At 39.9% G+C, this 17,568-nt stretch overlaps 1 protein-coding gene across 5 annotated transcripts in view; it reads left to right on the top strand.

Annotated features, from left to right (window-relative positions):
* The window catches only part of COL11A1 (collagen type XI alpha 1 chain), a 280,302-nt gene that overhangs the window by 130,807 nt on the left and 131,927 nt on the right, over nucleotides 1-17,568 (top strand). For all 5 annotated transcript variants that reach the window (XM_072998040.2, XM_072998042.2, XM_020788718.3 and 2 more), the window contains 5 exons: nucleotides 1,332-1,385; nucleotides 1,481-1,525; nucleotides 2,734-2,787; nucleotides 3,450-3,494; nucleotides 17,321-17,374. In XM_072998040.2, the coding sequence (XP_072854141.2) occupies nucleotides 1,332-1,385; nucleotides 1,481-1,525; nucleotides 2,734-2,787; nucleotides 3,450-3,494; nucleotides 17,321-17,374 (252 nt within the window). The remainder of the gene's footprint in view (nucleotides 1-1,331; nucleotides 1,386-1,480; nucleotides 1,526-2,733; nucleotides 2,788-3,449; nucleotides 3,495-17,320; nucleotides 17,375-17,568) is intronic.

The following is a 17,568-nucleotide window of genomic DNA, read 5'->3' as shown; positions in this document are numbered from 1 at the left end:
ACTAAAAAAAAAGAGGCACTCTCAAAATGGCTTCTGTGATATTTTAACAGAAATAGTCCTTGAATCCATTGACTTTTAATAAAAGCCTGCATACCCAAATACCTGTTTCTAACCACAGAAATGTATCTTCTTGGTTACTTAACCAATTTAGGTATAATTCCAACCAAATGCTTATGTGGCGCAGAAATGAATCAGAGAATATATATGCAAAGGTGAAATGAGAAATACAAAGGCTTTTGCTTAGAACATTCAGCATGTTGTTTATGTACAACAAGAATAGGCAGCATACTGCCTAAACACCCCCTTGGACAATTTGTGTGCCACCCCAAATCCCTAGTGCTATTACTGTCACTGCAGAATTCGCTACTATGGCATGTCAGTGGCAGAAAAATTTGAAAAACTGTCCTTCCACTGTAAAACAAGCCACAAAGGGGATTCCTGTCTTATTTAGGAGTCAGTTAGCACACCCAGAAGAGCCCCTGGAGTGATAATTTGCATTTAAAAAGTGATCCTTGTGTGACTTGTTTTGATGTACATCATCATCCTAGAACTGCAGAGCTGGGAGGGGGCTTGCGGATCATTGAGTCCAGCCCCTGTCAAGAAGGCACTGTGAGGAATCAAACTCCCAACCTCTGGCTCCAAATTCAGATATCTAAACCATTTTAATGCTTTGTTACCTTAGGCAAAGCATATTAAAACACTGAGCTATCCAGCAGTATTTTTAAAAATAAGTTCTCAATGGCAAATTGTGCCAATCTGTAGGCTTTCTTGATGGACTTGATTATACGCAACCCCCCCCCCCAAATACATATTTAGTTTTAGGACAGAAACAGCCTTGGAATATTTTTTTTAGATGACTTACAAGAGGAAGTAGAGTAGGGTGTCATCCCCATCATAATCCAACTGCAGAGCTGATGGGGAACTATGGATCAATGAGTCCAGCCCTTGTCCATTGGACCTCTCTGTGGCATTTTATCCCATTCACCATTTTGTTTGGATAATACATTATTTAGGGACACTGCTTTAAGGTGGAACTGGCCCTTCTAGGCTGAACACTCCCATATGTTTTTTGCGTGGGAGTGGGGGAGGCTGCTGTTCAAATATACCTTTGAAGGATGGTCTGATCACACCTGAGAATCAGTCCAGGATGCCTGGTTGTGCATTTTACTAAGATTTGGAAACATAGCTTTTGGGAGCTAGAATTGGGCTAAGATATTATTTGGTTCATGGTTGAGGCTGAAGAGGTCTTAATGTCTGACACTCTCACAGGGCTTCTAAATTGTTCTTATTTCTTCATTAGAGTCCTAATTAGATTTATGTTTCTTCCACAGGGTCCACGAGGATTGCTGGGCCCAAGAGGAACTCCTGGCCCACCAGGACAGCCTGTATGTATTTCCGTTAAAAGGTGTATTGATATTTTTGAATTTCTCCACAAATATATCTATGACCAATATTTGGTTTTGTCTCTTCTTTAATGTAGGGAATCTCAGGTATTGATGGTCCACCAGGTCCAAAAGGAAACTTGGTGAGTAGAACTTCAGGGCAGGAGATAAGGTTTTCAAAAGAAATAAATCACCAAATAAATTGTCCCTTATTTTTACTTGAGTTCTTTCAGTATCTTAAAACTAATGGTGTGCCCCTCAGGTACAAGAGAAAACTGCATATTATGGTCCCTATAAAGCTTCAGTCTTTCTCCTTCTCTGTGCTCTCGCATATACATTAGTGAGGGCACAGAATTAGTAGCTCACCATGAATGCTGTTTTAAGGTGTCATGGGGAGCAGGTGGGAAAGAGGAATGGAAAAGAGCACAGTAAGAAATGGAAAATACTGTGTCTGGATATGTGAGTTGCATTGAAAGTAGCAATTTTACACCTCCTGAAACTCACTGGCCAGCATCTTATTGGCAAAATGCGCATACATAAGTAAAATCTTATACCGTATTTTTCGCACCATAAGACGCACTTTCCCCCCACAAAACAGGGGGGTGGAAAGTCTGTGCGTCTTATGGAGGTAAGAAAACAGATTATATTTTCCTGTTTTCTTCTCCTAAAAAATTGGTGCGTCTTATGGAAAGGTGCGTCTTATTGAGCGAAAAATACGGTAATTCATAGCAGTGAATTTATTCTATCAAGTTGCCAGTCATGTTCCTAGTTGTATGTCCGTTGTGCAACCAGGAATGCAACCAGCAACTTGTTAATTAGCATCAATTTGCTACTGCAAATTAATGTGATTTCTTTTATGCCTGCCTAGATCATACAATTCTGACCATTTTGATTAAAAGCAAATTTTACCTCAAGAATTCATGCACATATGATACAAGGCATTTTGGATAAATACAGTATGCCCAAAACTGTGTGTATTTGAAAATGGCTAAAAGATATAGGTTTTTATAAATAGGTACAAAAACAGTTGAATCGGGGGGGAAGATACAGAAATGGATAAAATAAGTGAATAAATGGTGTATTAGGAACAATGTACAGAATGCATATGGATTTCACTGCTGGAAAGGAAAATAGTCTCAGAAATATAGCCTCATTGTTAATACAGGGGGGGAAGAGTGGGTGAAGGGGAAACACAATGAAATCAAGGCTGAAATAATTTCACATTCTGGAGCAGGGCAGCTAACATTAGTTGACATGGTAGAAGTGATGGTAGGCTTAGAGTGATAGGAAAGGTACATAAATGTATTTGCCTTCAAATTAATGCATTCTCTGTGTATTTCATATATAACAGGGCCCTCAAGGAGAACCAGGACCTCCTGGCCAACAAGGAATTCCAGGCCCACAAGTAAGTACTCAGGAACCCTAGCCTGTGACTCTTCTTTTTAATAATTATTAAGCAGATAAAGAGAAAAAAAAGGGAGGGTTGGTACATTTTTTTTCCATTCAGTGAACTTAGAGGCCAGCTACACAGGCATTTATCCTACACTGCAGCCCCCTGGTGGAACGGTCAGGATCGCTGTAAAGAACATCAACTACACAACATTCTTGTTAGAGTGACGCAGCCCATTTTCTCTAGGAGGAAGGCTACTCCAAATAAAACCAGGATTCTTATCCCTGCTTCTAGACATTATAAACTGTCCTAAAAACATCCACACCAGACTTGGGAGCAAAAGGTTAAGTCAAGTTTGCACAGGGACCCGCCCCAGTCAGTTGCTCAGTGTTGGCTTCCCTTGGAGAAAAAAAAAAACCAACATCATTCACTCAGAACTCCTTAAAACCCATGACAAACAGGCCACATTTTCAAGGTGTCTGTATCTGAATCATATTGTTCATTCATTGGCAGCCGAATTAGCCAGTATAAGAGCTCTTCACAAACTCCCTGCCCTCTCTGGTTTATTTTCTTTAATGGGAACTTTTTGAACCTACTTGATGAGGCATTTGACTTGGGAAAACATGTGTATTCTTGCTTTGGATGTACAACAGACTCTTTTCTTCTTTTTTTAACAGGGTCTTCCAGGACCACAAGGCCCTATTGGAGTTCCTGGTGAAAAAGTAAGTAGGATATTCCATTACTAACCACCTAATCTAGGTGAAAATCTTTGATTTTGTGTGCTTGTGAGGTTATGGAATTTTACTGTCTGTTTTCAGACAGGTGGTTCCGTATAGAACTGACATAAAAGTATTCCACAGCTATTCTATCTTTCGCTTCTTCACATACTGGTGTGTGTGTGTGTGTGTGTGTGTGTGTGTGTGTGTGTGTGTGTGTGTGTGTGTGTGTGTGTGTGTGTGTGTGTGTGTGTGTGTGTGTGTGTGTGTGTGTGTGTGTGTTGCAGTTAAGAGAAAAGATGGAATAAGTTATGCTAAACCATAGTTATGAGTAGAAAATGAGGTTGTTTGGATCTGCAGTATTTTATGCCAATAAAGGTTGCTTAAAGAAGAAGGATCTGCAGTAAAATTTCTTGAACAGGGCAGGATGATTCCAAAGCAGAAATCTTATCTGGAAACACCCTAGGTTTTAAACAGCAATTCTGACTTGTCTTGGAAATAGCTTCAGTTTCCCTTAGGTCTCACGCCTCATTTATAAGTGCATAGAATGACTGTAGAATGGCTTGCTTAAATTTATATCCTGCCCTTCTCCCGAGTCTGAAACTCAAGGTGACTCACAACATAAGTTTAAAAAAGAAGAAGAAAAAGGTAGAGAGATGAAAACCACAATAAATTATTATGATTTGAAAGCTCACTTGAACAGATTATTATGTTAAATCAACATGATCAAAAGCACAAACCCCCTAATTAAAAGATCTTTCCTCAATGGCCAGGCTGTTGCAGTTTGCTGAATAATGTGGTACTGTACGTGCTTTGCATCTAAAAGGTCCTAGATGAGAAACAAAAGTTCTCCAAGGCCCACATCTCCAGGCAGAGCTGGGAAAGATACTCACTGAAAGCCATCACCATTCTATGTAGATAGTCACATGGTAGATGGATTCTTTTTTGTTCAAATTGGTTGTATCGCCGTATAATGTAAACAGGGAGGAGTGTGTTAAATGGGTAGCTGATTTCTGAGAAAGATGTCCTAACAAGTATTGAGGTTCTAAACTATTAAGTGTTTTAGAGATCATAACCATAATCTTGAATTTAGCACAGAAACAGACGGGGAACCAATGAAGTTTGGCCAAGACTTATGAAATGTGATTGAATTTGCTAGTTCCAGAAATCAGTCTGGCTGCTGTATGCAACATTAACTACATGTGGCATGTAGTTCAATTACGCTTCCTTCTCAGATCTCAAAGCAGCCTATCATGGCACATTTAATTTTCCCAATATAGGGACACTAGATTCTCACTCGGCTTCTAGAGGATAAGCTTATAAGTGACTATTAGCTGGGAGAATTTGATAGCACCTTCATCTTCAGAAGTAATGTAACTTTGAATGACAAATGCTTTTGACAGACAAGAAAGAATGTCGTTCACGTTCCATTTCAGTTTTGAACTTACAAAAATCACTTGTGAATGGTATGGCAGAGACACCTTACTATAGAAATGTACACACAGATCTGCTGTCCCTTTTAGAATTAATGGGAAAGACCTTGGTGACGCAGAATGAAGGAAAAACTCTTTGGGTTGCCATGCTATATGCCATGCCAATAGAAATGCAATGTGTCCACAGAAATAGTTCGTGAGCAACATCATTTATGCTGCAGAATAGCAAGCATTTACACATTTCTGTCCTGAAATTTATTTCCTTTTGCTGCAAAAATTTCTTCTGCTCTGATTTTCTGCTTTCCTAGTTTTAATAATACAACTAATTTTCTCTTTAGCAATATTAGTAAAATATGTATATCGTAGTTTACATTTTGTTCTAATTCTTGTAATAGCAAGTTTCACTTTATATGTTGTTTACATCACTATCAGATTAGCTTTTTTCTTTTGTTTCCTTCTGTTTTCTTTTTTCCTTCTTTATTATAACTCTTCAAAATGCTTTAAATGTACGTTGCCAGTCTGGAGTTTCAGGAAATATATTAGGGGGAAATGTGTTTTCTTTAGTTTGTCTTTGGTTACAACACTGTAGAACACACAACACTGTAGGGAGACTGTAGAACACACAATAGATACTTCCTACCACAATCTATCATGAGAGCCAGATGGTGCATTTCAGCTGTGAGACTTAAAAACACAGAATGGATTTCTTTACCATTTTATCATGAATTCACTGTATCAGATACGATTTCCATTTTTCTTCTTCTACATTTGAAACTCTAGTCTGGGTTTTCCATCTTTTGAGTGTTGATTCTATCTTGAATCCTTATGAACTCTTGGTGCCTACTACATGGTATAGGGTAGCGCAGACAGATTTTGTGGATGAAATTGGCAAGACCTTTCATTAGCTACAGTTTGCACCAGCTTTTGAAATAGCATAACAGTGGATCTTTTCATCAAGCAGCATGATTACTGGCTGATTCTCCTTCCAGCTCCAATTCCACCTCACCCCATGCCGAGCCCAACTGCTGGCAAACCATATTGCGGAGAACAGGAATATTGGTCTATGAAAGCATGGCATCAATGATTTAAGAACCTCATGGCACCTAGGTGGATGGATTCTATAGACCCTTAAGATTCTTTTTGATGATCTCTCTTTTTACACACCCATTATCCTCACTTCTTTGAAAGGTAAAGAAGCAGGTTGCCAGCACAGTGAAGGATCACAGTGTGGCAAAAATGAGCATAAATATTAAAACACAAGTTAGCTATGACTGGATGAAATAGATTCATAGCAGTCAGTAAAATACTTTGACTTGACCTAGTAAGCAAAATTAATTTGGAGTTTTTCATTCTTACCTGTAAGAATGAAATTATTGGAGATTTACAGGACTGCACCACCTAACAAAGAAGAAAGGAAAAGGATATGAGGAGTGCTCTAATTCATGCTTTAGCAACTAGGCTTTGATAGTTCCCTCACAATACAGACAAGGCGGGCACACTAGCGATGATATAGTTGGGGATGGGGGGGGTTAACTATTCGAGTAGATAAAACTGAACAGACAACTGTACACATTTACATCACCAGATGTCCAATATGGGAATCAAATAGACTCTGTAATTGGAAGTAGTCGATGGATAACTTATACTGTATTCTTAGTGCCAAAGCAAGACCAAATGCAAGTTATATTAGAAGACCATGAATGGTTAATATTAGAAAATCAAAGTAAAGCTGAAGGAAAAAATGGAAAGTATCGCAGTGACAAAATACAATTTAAATAATATTTTGGATTAATTTTGTAAGAGGAACAGATTTGTATTACTGAATTTATTTAACAATGAATCAGAAGAACTGTGAATTGAAATCAGAGATATTAGCAGGGAAGACACATACACATGCAACAACAATTCCAATTGTCAAAAGAAAAGAATGATCTAGATGGGTGACTGATGAAATATTTAAATTTTTAAGGATGGACAAAAAGCAAAAGCAAGAGGCAACAGGGTCAAAAACTTGAATGCAGCCTTTCTGTAACTCTCATTTAGAGACAAAAAGGATTATTACAATAATCACTGCAGAACAATGGAAGAGAACAACAAAAGGATGAATAGCTCTTTTCTATAATATCAAATTAATCAAAGGAATATTTTACCATAGACTAGGATACTGAAAGATCAACAAGGAAACATGTTATATGACCAAGATAAAAAAAGAAATAGAGAGAGAGAAGATAGAAACAATAGAATTGTACAGAAGAGATGGAAGATGACAGATTCAATTGAAGCAGAGCTGGGTGAGAAAGAACTCTAAATTTTAGCAAATGAATTGAAGGCTGTTCTCAAAGCCCATAGAAGAAATCAGTCACCAGGTATGAATGGGACAGAACGATTCCAAGCTATAGAGACTGAATCCATCAAAATCCTAGGAAGAATATGCCTAGGATCTAGTCTCCAAGAAAGGAGTGCAGTAACCATAGGACCATTGCATTAATCTCCTATGCAAGCAAACTGATGTTCAAGGTTTTTCAAAAAAAAAATTATCATATGGAGCAAGAAGTGCCTAAAATTCAAGTTAGAGTCACTGTGTGTGTTTAGTCGTTTAGTCGTGTCCGACTCTTCGTGACCCCATGGACCAGAGCACGCCAGGCCCTCCTGTCTTCTACTGCCTCCCGGAGTTGTGTCAGGTTCATGTTGGTTGCTTCGCAGACACTGTCCAGCCATCTCATCCTCGGTCGTCCCCTTCTCCTCTTGCCATCACACTTTCCCAACATCAGGGTCTTTTCCAGGGAGTCTTTTCTTCTCATTAGATGGCCAAAGTACTGGAGCCTCAGCTTCAGGATCTGTCCTTCCAGTGAGCACTCAGGATTTATTTCCTTCAGAATGGATAGGTTTGTTCTCCTTGCAGTCCAGGGGATTCTCAAGAGCCTCCTCCAGCACCACAATTCAAAGGCATCAATTCTTCGGCGGTCTGCTTTCTTTATGGTCCAGCTCTCACTTCCATACATCACGACAGGAAAAACCATAGCTTTGACTATTCGGACTTTTGTTGGCAAGGTGATGTCTCTGCTTTTCAAGATGCTGTCCAGATTTGTCATCGCTTTCCTCCCAAGAAGAAGGCGCCTTTTAATTTCAGGGCTGCTGTCTCCATCTGCAGTGATCATGGAGCCCAGGAAGATAAAATTTGACACTGCCTCCATATCTTCCCCTTCTATTTGCCAGGAGGTGATGGGACCAGTGGCCATGATCTTAGTTTTTTTGATGTTGAGTTTCAGACCGTTTTTTGCACTCTCCTCTTTCACTCTCATTACAAGGTTCTTTAATTCCTCCTCACTTTCTGCCATCAGAGTGGTATCATCTGCATATCGGAGGTTGTTGATATTTCTTCCGGCAATCTTAATTCCGGCTTGGGTTTCTTCCAGTCCAGCCTTCCGCATGATGTATTCTGCATATAAGTTAAATAAGCTGGGGGACAATATACAGCCTTGCCGTACTCCTTTCCCAATTTTGAACCACTCAGTTGTTCCATGACCAGTTCTAACTGTTGCTTCCTGTCCCACATATAGGTTTCTCAGGAGACAGATAAAGTGGTCAGGCATTCCCATTTCTTTAAGAACTTGCCATAGTTTGCTGTGGTCCACACAGTCAAAGGCTTTCACATAGTCAATGAAGCAGAAGTAGATATTTTTCTGGAACTCTCTGGCTTTCTCCATAATCCAGCGCAAGTTAGCAATTTGGTCTCGAGTTCCTCTGCCTCTTCGGAATCCAGCTTGTACTTCTGGGAGTTCTCGGTCCACATACTGCTGAAGCCTACCTTGGAGGATTTTGAGCATAACCTTGCTAGCGTGCGAAATGAGTGCAATTGTACGGTAGTTGGAGCATTCTTTGGCACTGCCTTTCTTTGGGATTGGGATGTAGACTGATCTTTTCCAATCCTCTGGCCACTGTTGAGTTTTCCAAACTTGCTGGCATATTGAATGTAGCACCTTAACAGCATCATCTTTCAAGATTTTAAATAGTTCAACTGGAATGCCATCACGTCCACTGGCCTTGTTGTTAGCCAGGCTTTCTAAGGCCCACTTGACTTCGCTCTCCAGGATGTCTGGCTCAAGGTCAGCAACTACATTGTCTGGGTTGTCCGGGATATCCACATCTTTCTGATATAATTCCTCTGTGTATTCTTGCCACCTCTTCTTGACGTCTTCTGCTTCTGTTAGGTCCCTCCCATTTTTGTCTTTTATCATGTTCATCTTTGCGCAAAATGTTCCTCTAATATCTCCAATTTTCCTGAACAGATCTCTGGTCTTTCCTTTTCTGTTATCTTCCTCTATTTCTTTGCATTGTTCATTTAAGAAGGCCCTCTTGTCTCTCCTTGCTATTCTTTGGAAGTCTGCATTCAAGTTTCTGTAACTTTCCCTATCTCCCTTGCATTTTGCTTCCCTTCTCCTCTCTGCTATTTCTAAGGCCTCGTTGGACAGCCACTTTGCTTTCTTGCATTTCCTTTTCTTTGGGATGGTTTTCGTTGCTGCCTCCTGGACAATGTTACGAGCCTCTATCCAAAGTTCTTCAGGCACTCTGTCCACCAAATCTAGTTCCTTAAATCTGTTCTTTACTTCCACTGTGTATTCATAAGGGATTTGGTTTAGATTATACCTGAGTGGCCCAGTGGTTTTTCCTAATCTCTTCAGTCTAAGCTTGAATTTTGCTATGAGAAGCTGATGATCAGAACCGCAGTCAGCTCCAGGTCTTGTTTTTGCTGACTGTATAGAGCTTCTCCATCTTTGGCTGCAGAGAATATAATCAATCTGATTTCGATATTGCCCATCTGGTGATTTCCATGTATAGAGTCGCCTCTTGTGTTGTTGGAAAAGAGTGTTTGTGATGACCAGCTTATTCTCTTGACAAAACTCTATTAGCCTTTGTCCTGCTTCGTTCTGAACTCCAAGGCCAAACTTCCCTGTTGTTCCTTTTATCTCTTGGCTCCCTACTTTAGCATTCCAGTCCCCTAGAATGAGAAGAACATCTTTCTTTGGTGTCAGTTCTAGAAGGTGTTGTAAATCTTCATAGAATTGTTCAATTTCAGTGTCCTCAGCAATGCTGGTTGGTGCATAAACTTGGATTATTGTGATGTTGAATGGTCTGCCTTGGATTCGTATTGACATCATTCTATCATTTTTGAGATTGTATCCCATTACAGCTTTTCCCACTCTTTTGTTGACTATGAGGGCTACTCCATTCCTTCTACGGGATTCTTGTCCACAATAGTAGATACGATAATCATCTGAGCTGAATTCGCCCATTCCTGTCCATTTTAGTTCACTGATGCCCAGGATGTCGATGTTTCTTCACTAGAGATCATTTTGCAATTATACATTGGCTACTGGAGTGTACCAGACAATTTCAGGGGGGGAAATTACCCTGTGCTTTATAGATTTGACTGTGTGGGTCATTAAAGAGTATGGGTTAATCTAAAAGAAATGGAAGTGACTCAATATTTACTTGTCCTGATGTATAACCTACACTCTGAACAAGAAGCTACTGTTAAAACAGAATATAGAGGACCAGAATTGTTTCCCATGAAACAATTGTTTCTTCATCCAGGAAATATTTTATCATCCAGAATTGTTTCTTCATCCAGGAAATATTTTATCTCTCTGGCAGTTCAGTCTGTAGTCAAAACATATCACGCAGAAAGCTGTACTAGATTCAGATAAAGGAGGCAAAATTGGAGGGGAAAATATTAATAACCTAAAATGCATAGATTACACCAGATTACTGACAGAAAATAGGAATGAAATTACTCCTGATAAAGATGAAAGAAGAAAGTGCAGAAGCATGACTGCAGTTGAACATTAAGAAGATAAAAATACTGACTATAGAACTACTCAATTTTAACTCTGACTTTAAAATAAATTGAAATTGTTAAAAGTTTTGTATACCTTACTTCAGTCATCAATGCAAAATGAAGACTGCAGCCATTAAAATAAGAAAAAGACTGAGACTTGGAAGGACAGCAATAAAGGATCTATAAAAGAATATAGTAGTGTAGTGGAACACATATTCTTGCCATCCAGTATACATTGCTTACTATGGAATGGTTATTAATTTTTAATTTGGTCTTCTGGTCTTCCAGAAGACTTACATTGACTGAGGGCTTTTGCAATACAGAGCTTATTGTTTTTAGGATATAGGGAAGCAGGTACTACATTTTTGCTATTTCTGTTTCTGACTCAGTAAAGAGTCAGAAACTGTATCCTTTGCAGGAATATGCTTATTCATTTGTTCTTACTTATATTAATTCATGTATGCATTTATTTTAATTTCAAGGACTGCCATCTCCAGTCCCCTGACGAGAGTGTTATGAGTATGCATGATTCTCTGTATGGGGGAATATTGGATTTCTTGAAGTTACATTCTGCCTTGTGATAATTATAAATGGAACAAAGCATATATTGAAGAGTGAATCCAGTCAGTGAACACTAGACAGCCAGCTTTGTGGTCTCTAGCTTGCTGTGTTAAATTTAGTTTGGTTCTTTAGAGAAAACAGTGTTCTTTCACATCTCTTCTTTCTTGATAAGGGCAGATGATACTTTTTGGCTGGAACCCTGTGTTTGGATAGCAGTTATGAGCAGGGCGGTACTTAGTAACTGGCAGCTCTTTGTCATTTTTATAATTTTTAAAATTATTTTCAATGGTGGTAGGATTATGGGGAAGTGAATTTAGGGTTGGGGGTAGGTATGAATAGAGAAGCCCTTCACAGATTGCTGCCTTGTCGTGGCGAAGGGGCTTGAGTAATTCTGAGAAGCTATGGGCTATGCCATGCAGGGCCACCCAAGATGGATAGGTCATAGTGGAGAGTTCCAACTAAACGCAATCCACCTGGAGCAGGAATTGGCCAGCCACTCCAGTATCTTTGCCAAGAAAACCCCATGAACAGAAACAAAAGGCTAAAAGATATGATGCTGGAAGATGAGCCCCATAGGTCAGAAGGCATCCAACATGCTACTGAGGAAGAGCGGAGGACAAGTGCAAGTAGCCCCAGAGCTAATGAAGTGGTTGGGCCAAAGCCAAAAGGATGCTCAGCAGCAGCCGCACCTGGAAGTGAAAGGAAAGTCCGATGCTGCAAAGAAAAATACTGCATAGGAACCTAGAATATAAGATCTATGAATCTTGGTAAGCTGGATGTGGTCAAACAGGAGACGGCAAGAATAAACATTGACATATTGGGTGTCAGTGAACTAAAATTGACAGGAATGGGTGAATTCAATTCAGACGATTATCATATCTACTATTGTGGGCAAGAATCCTGTAGAAGAAATGAAGTAGCCCTCATAGTCAACAAAAGAGTGGGAAAAGCTGTACTGGGATACAATCTCAAAAATGACAGAATGGTTGTTGTGGGTTTTCCGGGCTCTTTGGCTGTGTTCCGAAGGTTGTTCTTCCTAACATTTCACCAGTCTCTGTGGCCAGCATCTTCAGAGGACAGGAGTAGCATTCTGTGCTCTGGTGCAGTTTATTTGCGAGTTGAGTATTTATAGATCAGCTTTTGTGCTTTTCAGGAGATGGTGATTATGCTGATCAGTGTGGTTTTTGTTGTTGTTGTTGTTGTTGTTGTTGTTGTGGGTGTATTGTTGTGATAAGGAGGAGAGATTATCTGATAAGAAGGAGAGATTAGATCCCGGCTGTGAAAGCCTTCACGAATACAATGATAGAATGATTTCAATAAGAATCCAAGGCAGACCTTTCAACATCACAGTAATCCAAGTTTATGCATCAGCCACTGATGCTGAAGAGGCTGAAATTGACCAAATCTATGAAGACTTAGAACACCTTCCAGAACTGACACACAAAAAAAAAAAAAAAAGATGTTCTTCTCTTTATAGGGGACTGGAATGCTAAAGTAGGGAGTCAAGAGATAAAAGGATCAACAGGTAAGTTTGGCCTCGGAGTTCAAAACGGAGCAGGGGAAAAGCTAGTAGAGTTCTGTCAAGAGAACAAGCTGGTCATCACAAACACTTCCAACAACACAAGAGGTGACTCTACACATGGAAGTCACCAGATGGGTAATACCGAAATCAGATTGATTATGTTCTCTGCAGCCAAAGATGGAGAAGCTCTATACAGTCAGCAAAAACAAGACCTGGAGCTGATTGTGGCTCTGATCATCAGCTTCTTATAGCAAAATTCAAGCTTAAACTGAAGAGAGTAGGAGAAACCACTGGGCTAGTCAGGTATAATCTAAACCAAATCCCTTATGAATACACGGTGGAAGTGAAGAACAGATTTAAGGAACTAGATTTGGTGGACAGAGTGCCTGAAGAACTATGGATGGAGGCCCGTAACATTGTACAGGAGGCAGCAATGAAAACCATCCCAAAGAAAAGGAAATGCAAGAAAACAAAGTGGCTGTCCAACGAGACCTTACAAATAGCAGAGAAGAGAAGGGAAACAAAATGCAAGGGAGATAGGGAAAGGTAAAGAAAACTGAATGCAAACATCCAAAGAATAGCAAGGAGAGACAAGAAGGTTTTCTTAAATAACAGTGCAAAGAAATAGAGGAAAATAATAGAAAGGGAAAAACCAGAGATCTGCTCAAGAAAATTGGAGATATTAAAGGAACCTTTTGTGCAAAGATGGGCATGATAAAGGACAAAAATGGTAGGGACCTAACAGAAGCAGAAGACACCAAGAAGAGGTGGTAAGAATACACAGAGGAATTATTTCAGAAAGATTTGAATGTCCCGGACAACCCAGATAGTGTGGTTGCTGACCTTGAGCCAGGAATCCTGGAGAGTGAAGTCAAGTGGGCTTTAGAAAGTATGGCTAACAACAAGGCCAGTGGAGGTGATGGCATTCCCGTGGAACTATTTAAAATCTTAAAAAATGATGCTGTTAAGGTGCTACATTCAATATGCCAGCAAGTTTGGAAAACACAGCAGTGGCCAGAGGATTGGAAAAGACCAGTCTACATCCTAATCCCAAAGAAGGGCAGTGCCAAAGAATGCTCCAACTACCGTTCAGTTGCACTCATTTCACACACTAGGAAGGTTATGCTCAAAATCCTCCAAGGTAGGCGTCAGCAGTATGTGGACCGAGAACTCCCAGAAGTACAAGCTGGATTTCGAAGGGGCAGAGGAGCTAGAGACCAAATTGCTAACATGCGCTGGATTATGGAGAAAGCCAGAGAGTTCCAGAAAAACATTTTCTGCTCCATTGACTACACAAAAGTCTTTGACTGTGTGGACCACAGCAAACTATGGCAAGTTCTTAAAGAAATGGGAGTGCCTGACCACCTTATCTATCTCCTGAGAAATCTATAAGATTGTCGGAAGAAATCTCAACAATCTCCGATATGCAGATGATACCACTGTGATGGCAGAAAGTGAGGAGGAATTAAAGAACTCCTTAATGAGGGTGAAAGAGGAGAGTGCCAAAAATGGTCTGAAGCTCAACATCAAAAAACAAATAAACAAACAAAAACCAAGATCATAGCCACTGGTCCCATCACCTCTTGGCAAATAAATGGGGAAGATATGGAGGCAGTGACATATTTTACTTTCTTGGCTCCATGATCACTGCAGATGGTGACAGGAGCCATGATATTAATAGACGCCTGCTTCTTGGGAGGAAAGCGATGACAAACCTTGATAGCATCTTAAAAAGCAGAGACATCACCTTGCCAACAAAGGTCAGCATAGTCAAAGCTATGGTTTTTCTAGTAGCAATGGATGGAAGTGACAGCTGGACCATAAAGAAAGCTGACTGCTGAAGAACTGATGCTTTTGAATTGTGGTGCTGGAGGAGACTCTTGAGAATCCCCTGGACTGCAAGGAGAACAAACTATGGAAAGGAAATCAACCCTGAGTGCTCACTGGAAGGACAGATCCTGAAGCTGAGGCTTCAGTACTTTGGCCATCTCATGAGAAGAGAAGACTCCCTGGAAAAGCCCCTGATGTTGGGAAAGTGTGAAGGCAAGAGGAGAAGGGGATGACAGAGGATGAGATGGTTGAACAGTGTCACCAAAGTGGCCAACATGAATTTGACCCAACTCCGGGAGTTGCTCTGGTCCATGGGGTCAGGAAGAGTCGGACACAACTTAACGACTAAAGAACAACAACAAATGGATAGAGAAAGGGTAAAATTCCTGAGAGTGAAATAGTACATTTAATTGTACATTCAAGTACAAAGAGAGATAAAAAGAAAAACAGCAGATTTGCCCAGTATTACTATAGTTACCATTTTATGTACTCTTTAATTGGACTTGCACATTCTTCTTTAATCTATGCTTTCCAAGCTTTCTTTCGAGTCTAATTATAAAATTATTCCCTATATTTGTGTCCTTTTAAAGGTAATCTTTGTTTATTACTTCTGTTTTCTCCAACTCTCCAATTTCCCATGTCTTTTCTGTCAGCTCTTCTAAGTCTGGGATATATGTTTTCCTCTAATATTGTCCATCTAATAACTTAACTGGCAGCTGTTTGACTAACTCATTTGGAAAACTCTAACCCACACTAACAGAGATGAAATCTCAACCTACCATCTCTGAGCATATTCTGCAGCCCTCATTTTGAAATTTGCTTTAAACAAGGAACATGATCCACACATTCACCTACGGACTGTGGAACTGCTATGTGTTTTTCTGTACTACCGCCAGCTTTGTAATGCCCAGCCCAACAACACCTCCTATGGAGTTTAAAGTTAGCTTCCATGTGGTTAAAGATATCACCCACCTTTCTCTTCAGATTGTATAGAAGGACTATATGGCTTTTTTTCCTTTTTGCTGGAGTTTTTTCTGTATTATGATACATCCTGAAAGGCTTTTACATTTGAGATTGGTTGCATTTCCAAATAATTTTGGTTCTGACAGTCATACTGTAAACACATGTGTTGTTTGAACCAGCACTGGATTATTATCAATTTCTTGTGAACGAAACAGATATGGAGAGCCCTGCAGATTTCCTTTGTCCAGGGGTATGTTCCAACAGTGTTCCAAGTATCTTCGCTTGGGATATTTTCTCTGTTTCCAGCTGCATAACACAGCTTCAAATCAGGATTACAGAAAGATTTTATGTGGATCTGTCCATATAATGATTCCAAGCAAAGAACTTCTCTGTGACCTTGTCCCTTTCCTTGGTTTGCATTGCAAGCTACGCATTATTTAGGCCAGTGCTCTGGTCCCACACGCAGCACATGTTGCTTCTACATCCTAAATGACATCCTGATTGTTCTTTCCGTTTCTGAAGAATAACATGCTTGTCAGATATATCTCACCATTTCCCATGTAAGAAGAATCCCACTTCAACAAAGAAAGGGATAGTATTCTGCTTCCGTAGTGCTTGATTTAATGCCTATGGACACCCAAAAGTAGGCTATCAGTGCAGTTGCACCCTCACACTTGTGTTCCCAAGTAACATCAGAAGCACATGAGCTGTAATATCGGAGATAATGTATAGTCATAATATCTACTATCCATTGATAGTCTTGACCTCCATGCAAGTATATAATGCTGCTTTGGTAACATTTTTCTCTCTGTTTTATCTACTTGTGTAACTTCTGACACAATTAGGCATTATGTAACCAATGCAATATCGGCATAACATTGTTTAGCTAGTTCAGTGTCCTCTTGAAAAAGACACTCTGGTTCTATTTTTGTATACATTTCACAGACAAATGAAAAAGGCATAAATCGAGAATGGTGTTCTTCTGAAGCTGTCTAACATGTAGGTTATATCTACATGGTTTTTATGAATAAATCTGCCCTTTGGATTCATTGTTTAGGCTTGATAAATGTCAAGTGTTCATGTTGCAGTGTTAGCCATCCCAGGGGAAAAACAAATGTGCAAAAGCTCCCAGAGGGAAACACTAATGGATATTGGTGGCCTCCCAAAGGAAGCTGCTTGTATCGATATTTAAAACCTAGGGTATATATATATTTTCACCTTCAGACATTCACTAAGTTTTATTTTGAATGTTACAGGCCACATTTGTGACAGTCACCATATTTCAGCCCCAAGTTTACCGTGAGCTGCTGTAATAAGGAAAGAGTCTAATCCAGAATCCCCCAGCTAGCACAACAACAGGCCAGGGTGACTAGGGTGTTCTGGGAGTTGTAGCCCTGTCCCAATAAAATGTTTTCGAAACACTGGCTTAAGTTAGGAAAACTTTTCCTGTTCTCGTGACCCTGGACCTTTCATGTCCAAACAATAATTACCTAGCTTTCCGTTAAGAGGCTGAGCGGGAAATGAGTTTTGTTATGTTCTAGATTTTGAACTATTATCTTCTTTCCCTCTTACTGACTGCATTTTACACTTTGTTCCTAAGTAATATTTTGCCTGCAGCCATTTGCAGCCCGAGAGATCTTATTTTTGATTGGTTTCTCAAAAGTGTTTCTCCATCTCTCTTCAGGGACCTCCAGGCAAGCCTGGCCTGGGTGGACTTCCTGGTGCTGATGGCCCTCCGGTAAGTAGCATAACCATTTATATATATGAGCATGGGATTTTGCAGATCCGTGCTCATATAATTTTAAGGAAAAAAATCACTTTGCAGATCCATGCTCATGAATTTCAACAAGGGAACCACATCACTGATTGCGAGGAGCAGAACTTGTAAAATATATCCAGTTTCATTATTTGAACTTGATCCATGTTTCTCAT

This window comes from Pogona vitticeps, chromosome 4 (genome assembly GCF_051106095.1).
Source record: "Pogona vitticeps strain Pit_001003342236 chromosome 4, PviZW2.1, whole genome shotgun sequence".
Taxonomy (NCBI): domain Eukaryota; kingdom Metazoa; phylum Chordata; class Lepidosauria; order Squamata; family Agamidae; genus Pogona; species Pogona vitticeps.
Note: the sequence above shows the minus strand (reverse complement) of the source record. Positions and strands in the feature narration are given on the sequence as shown.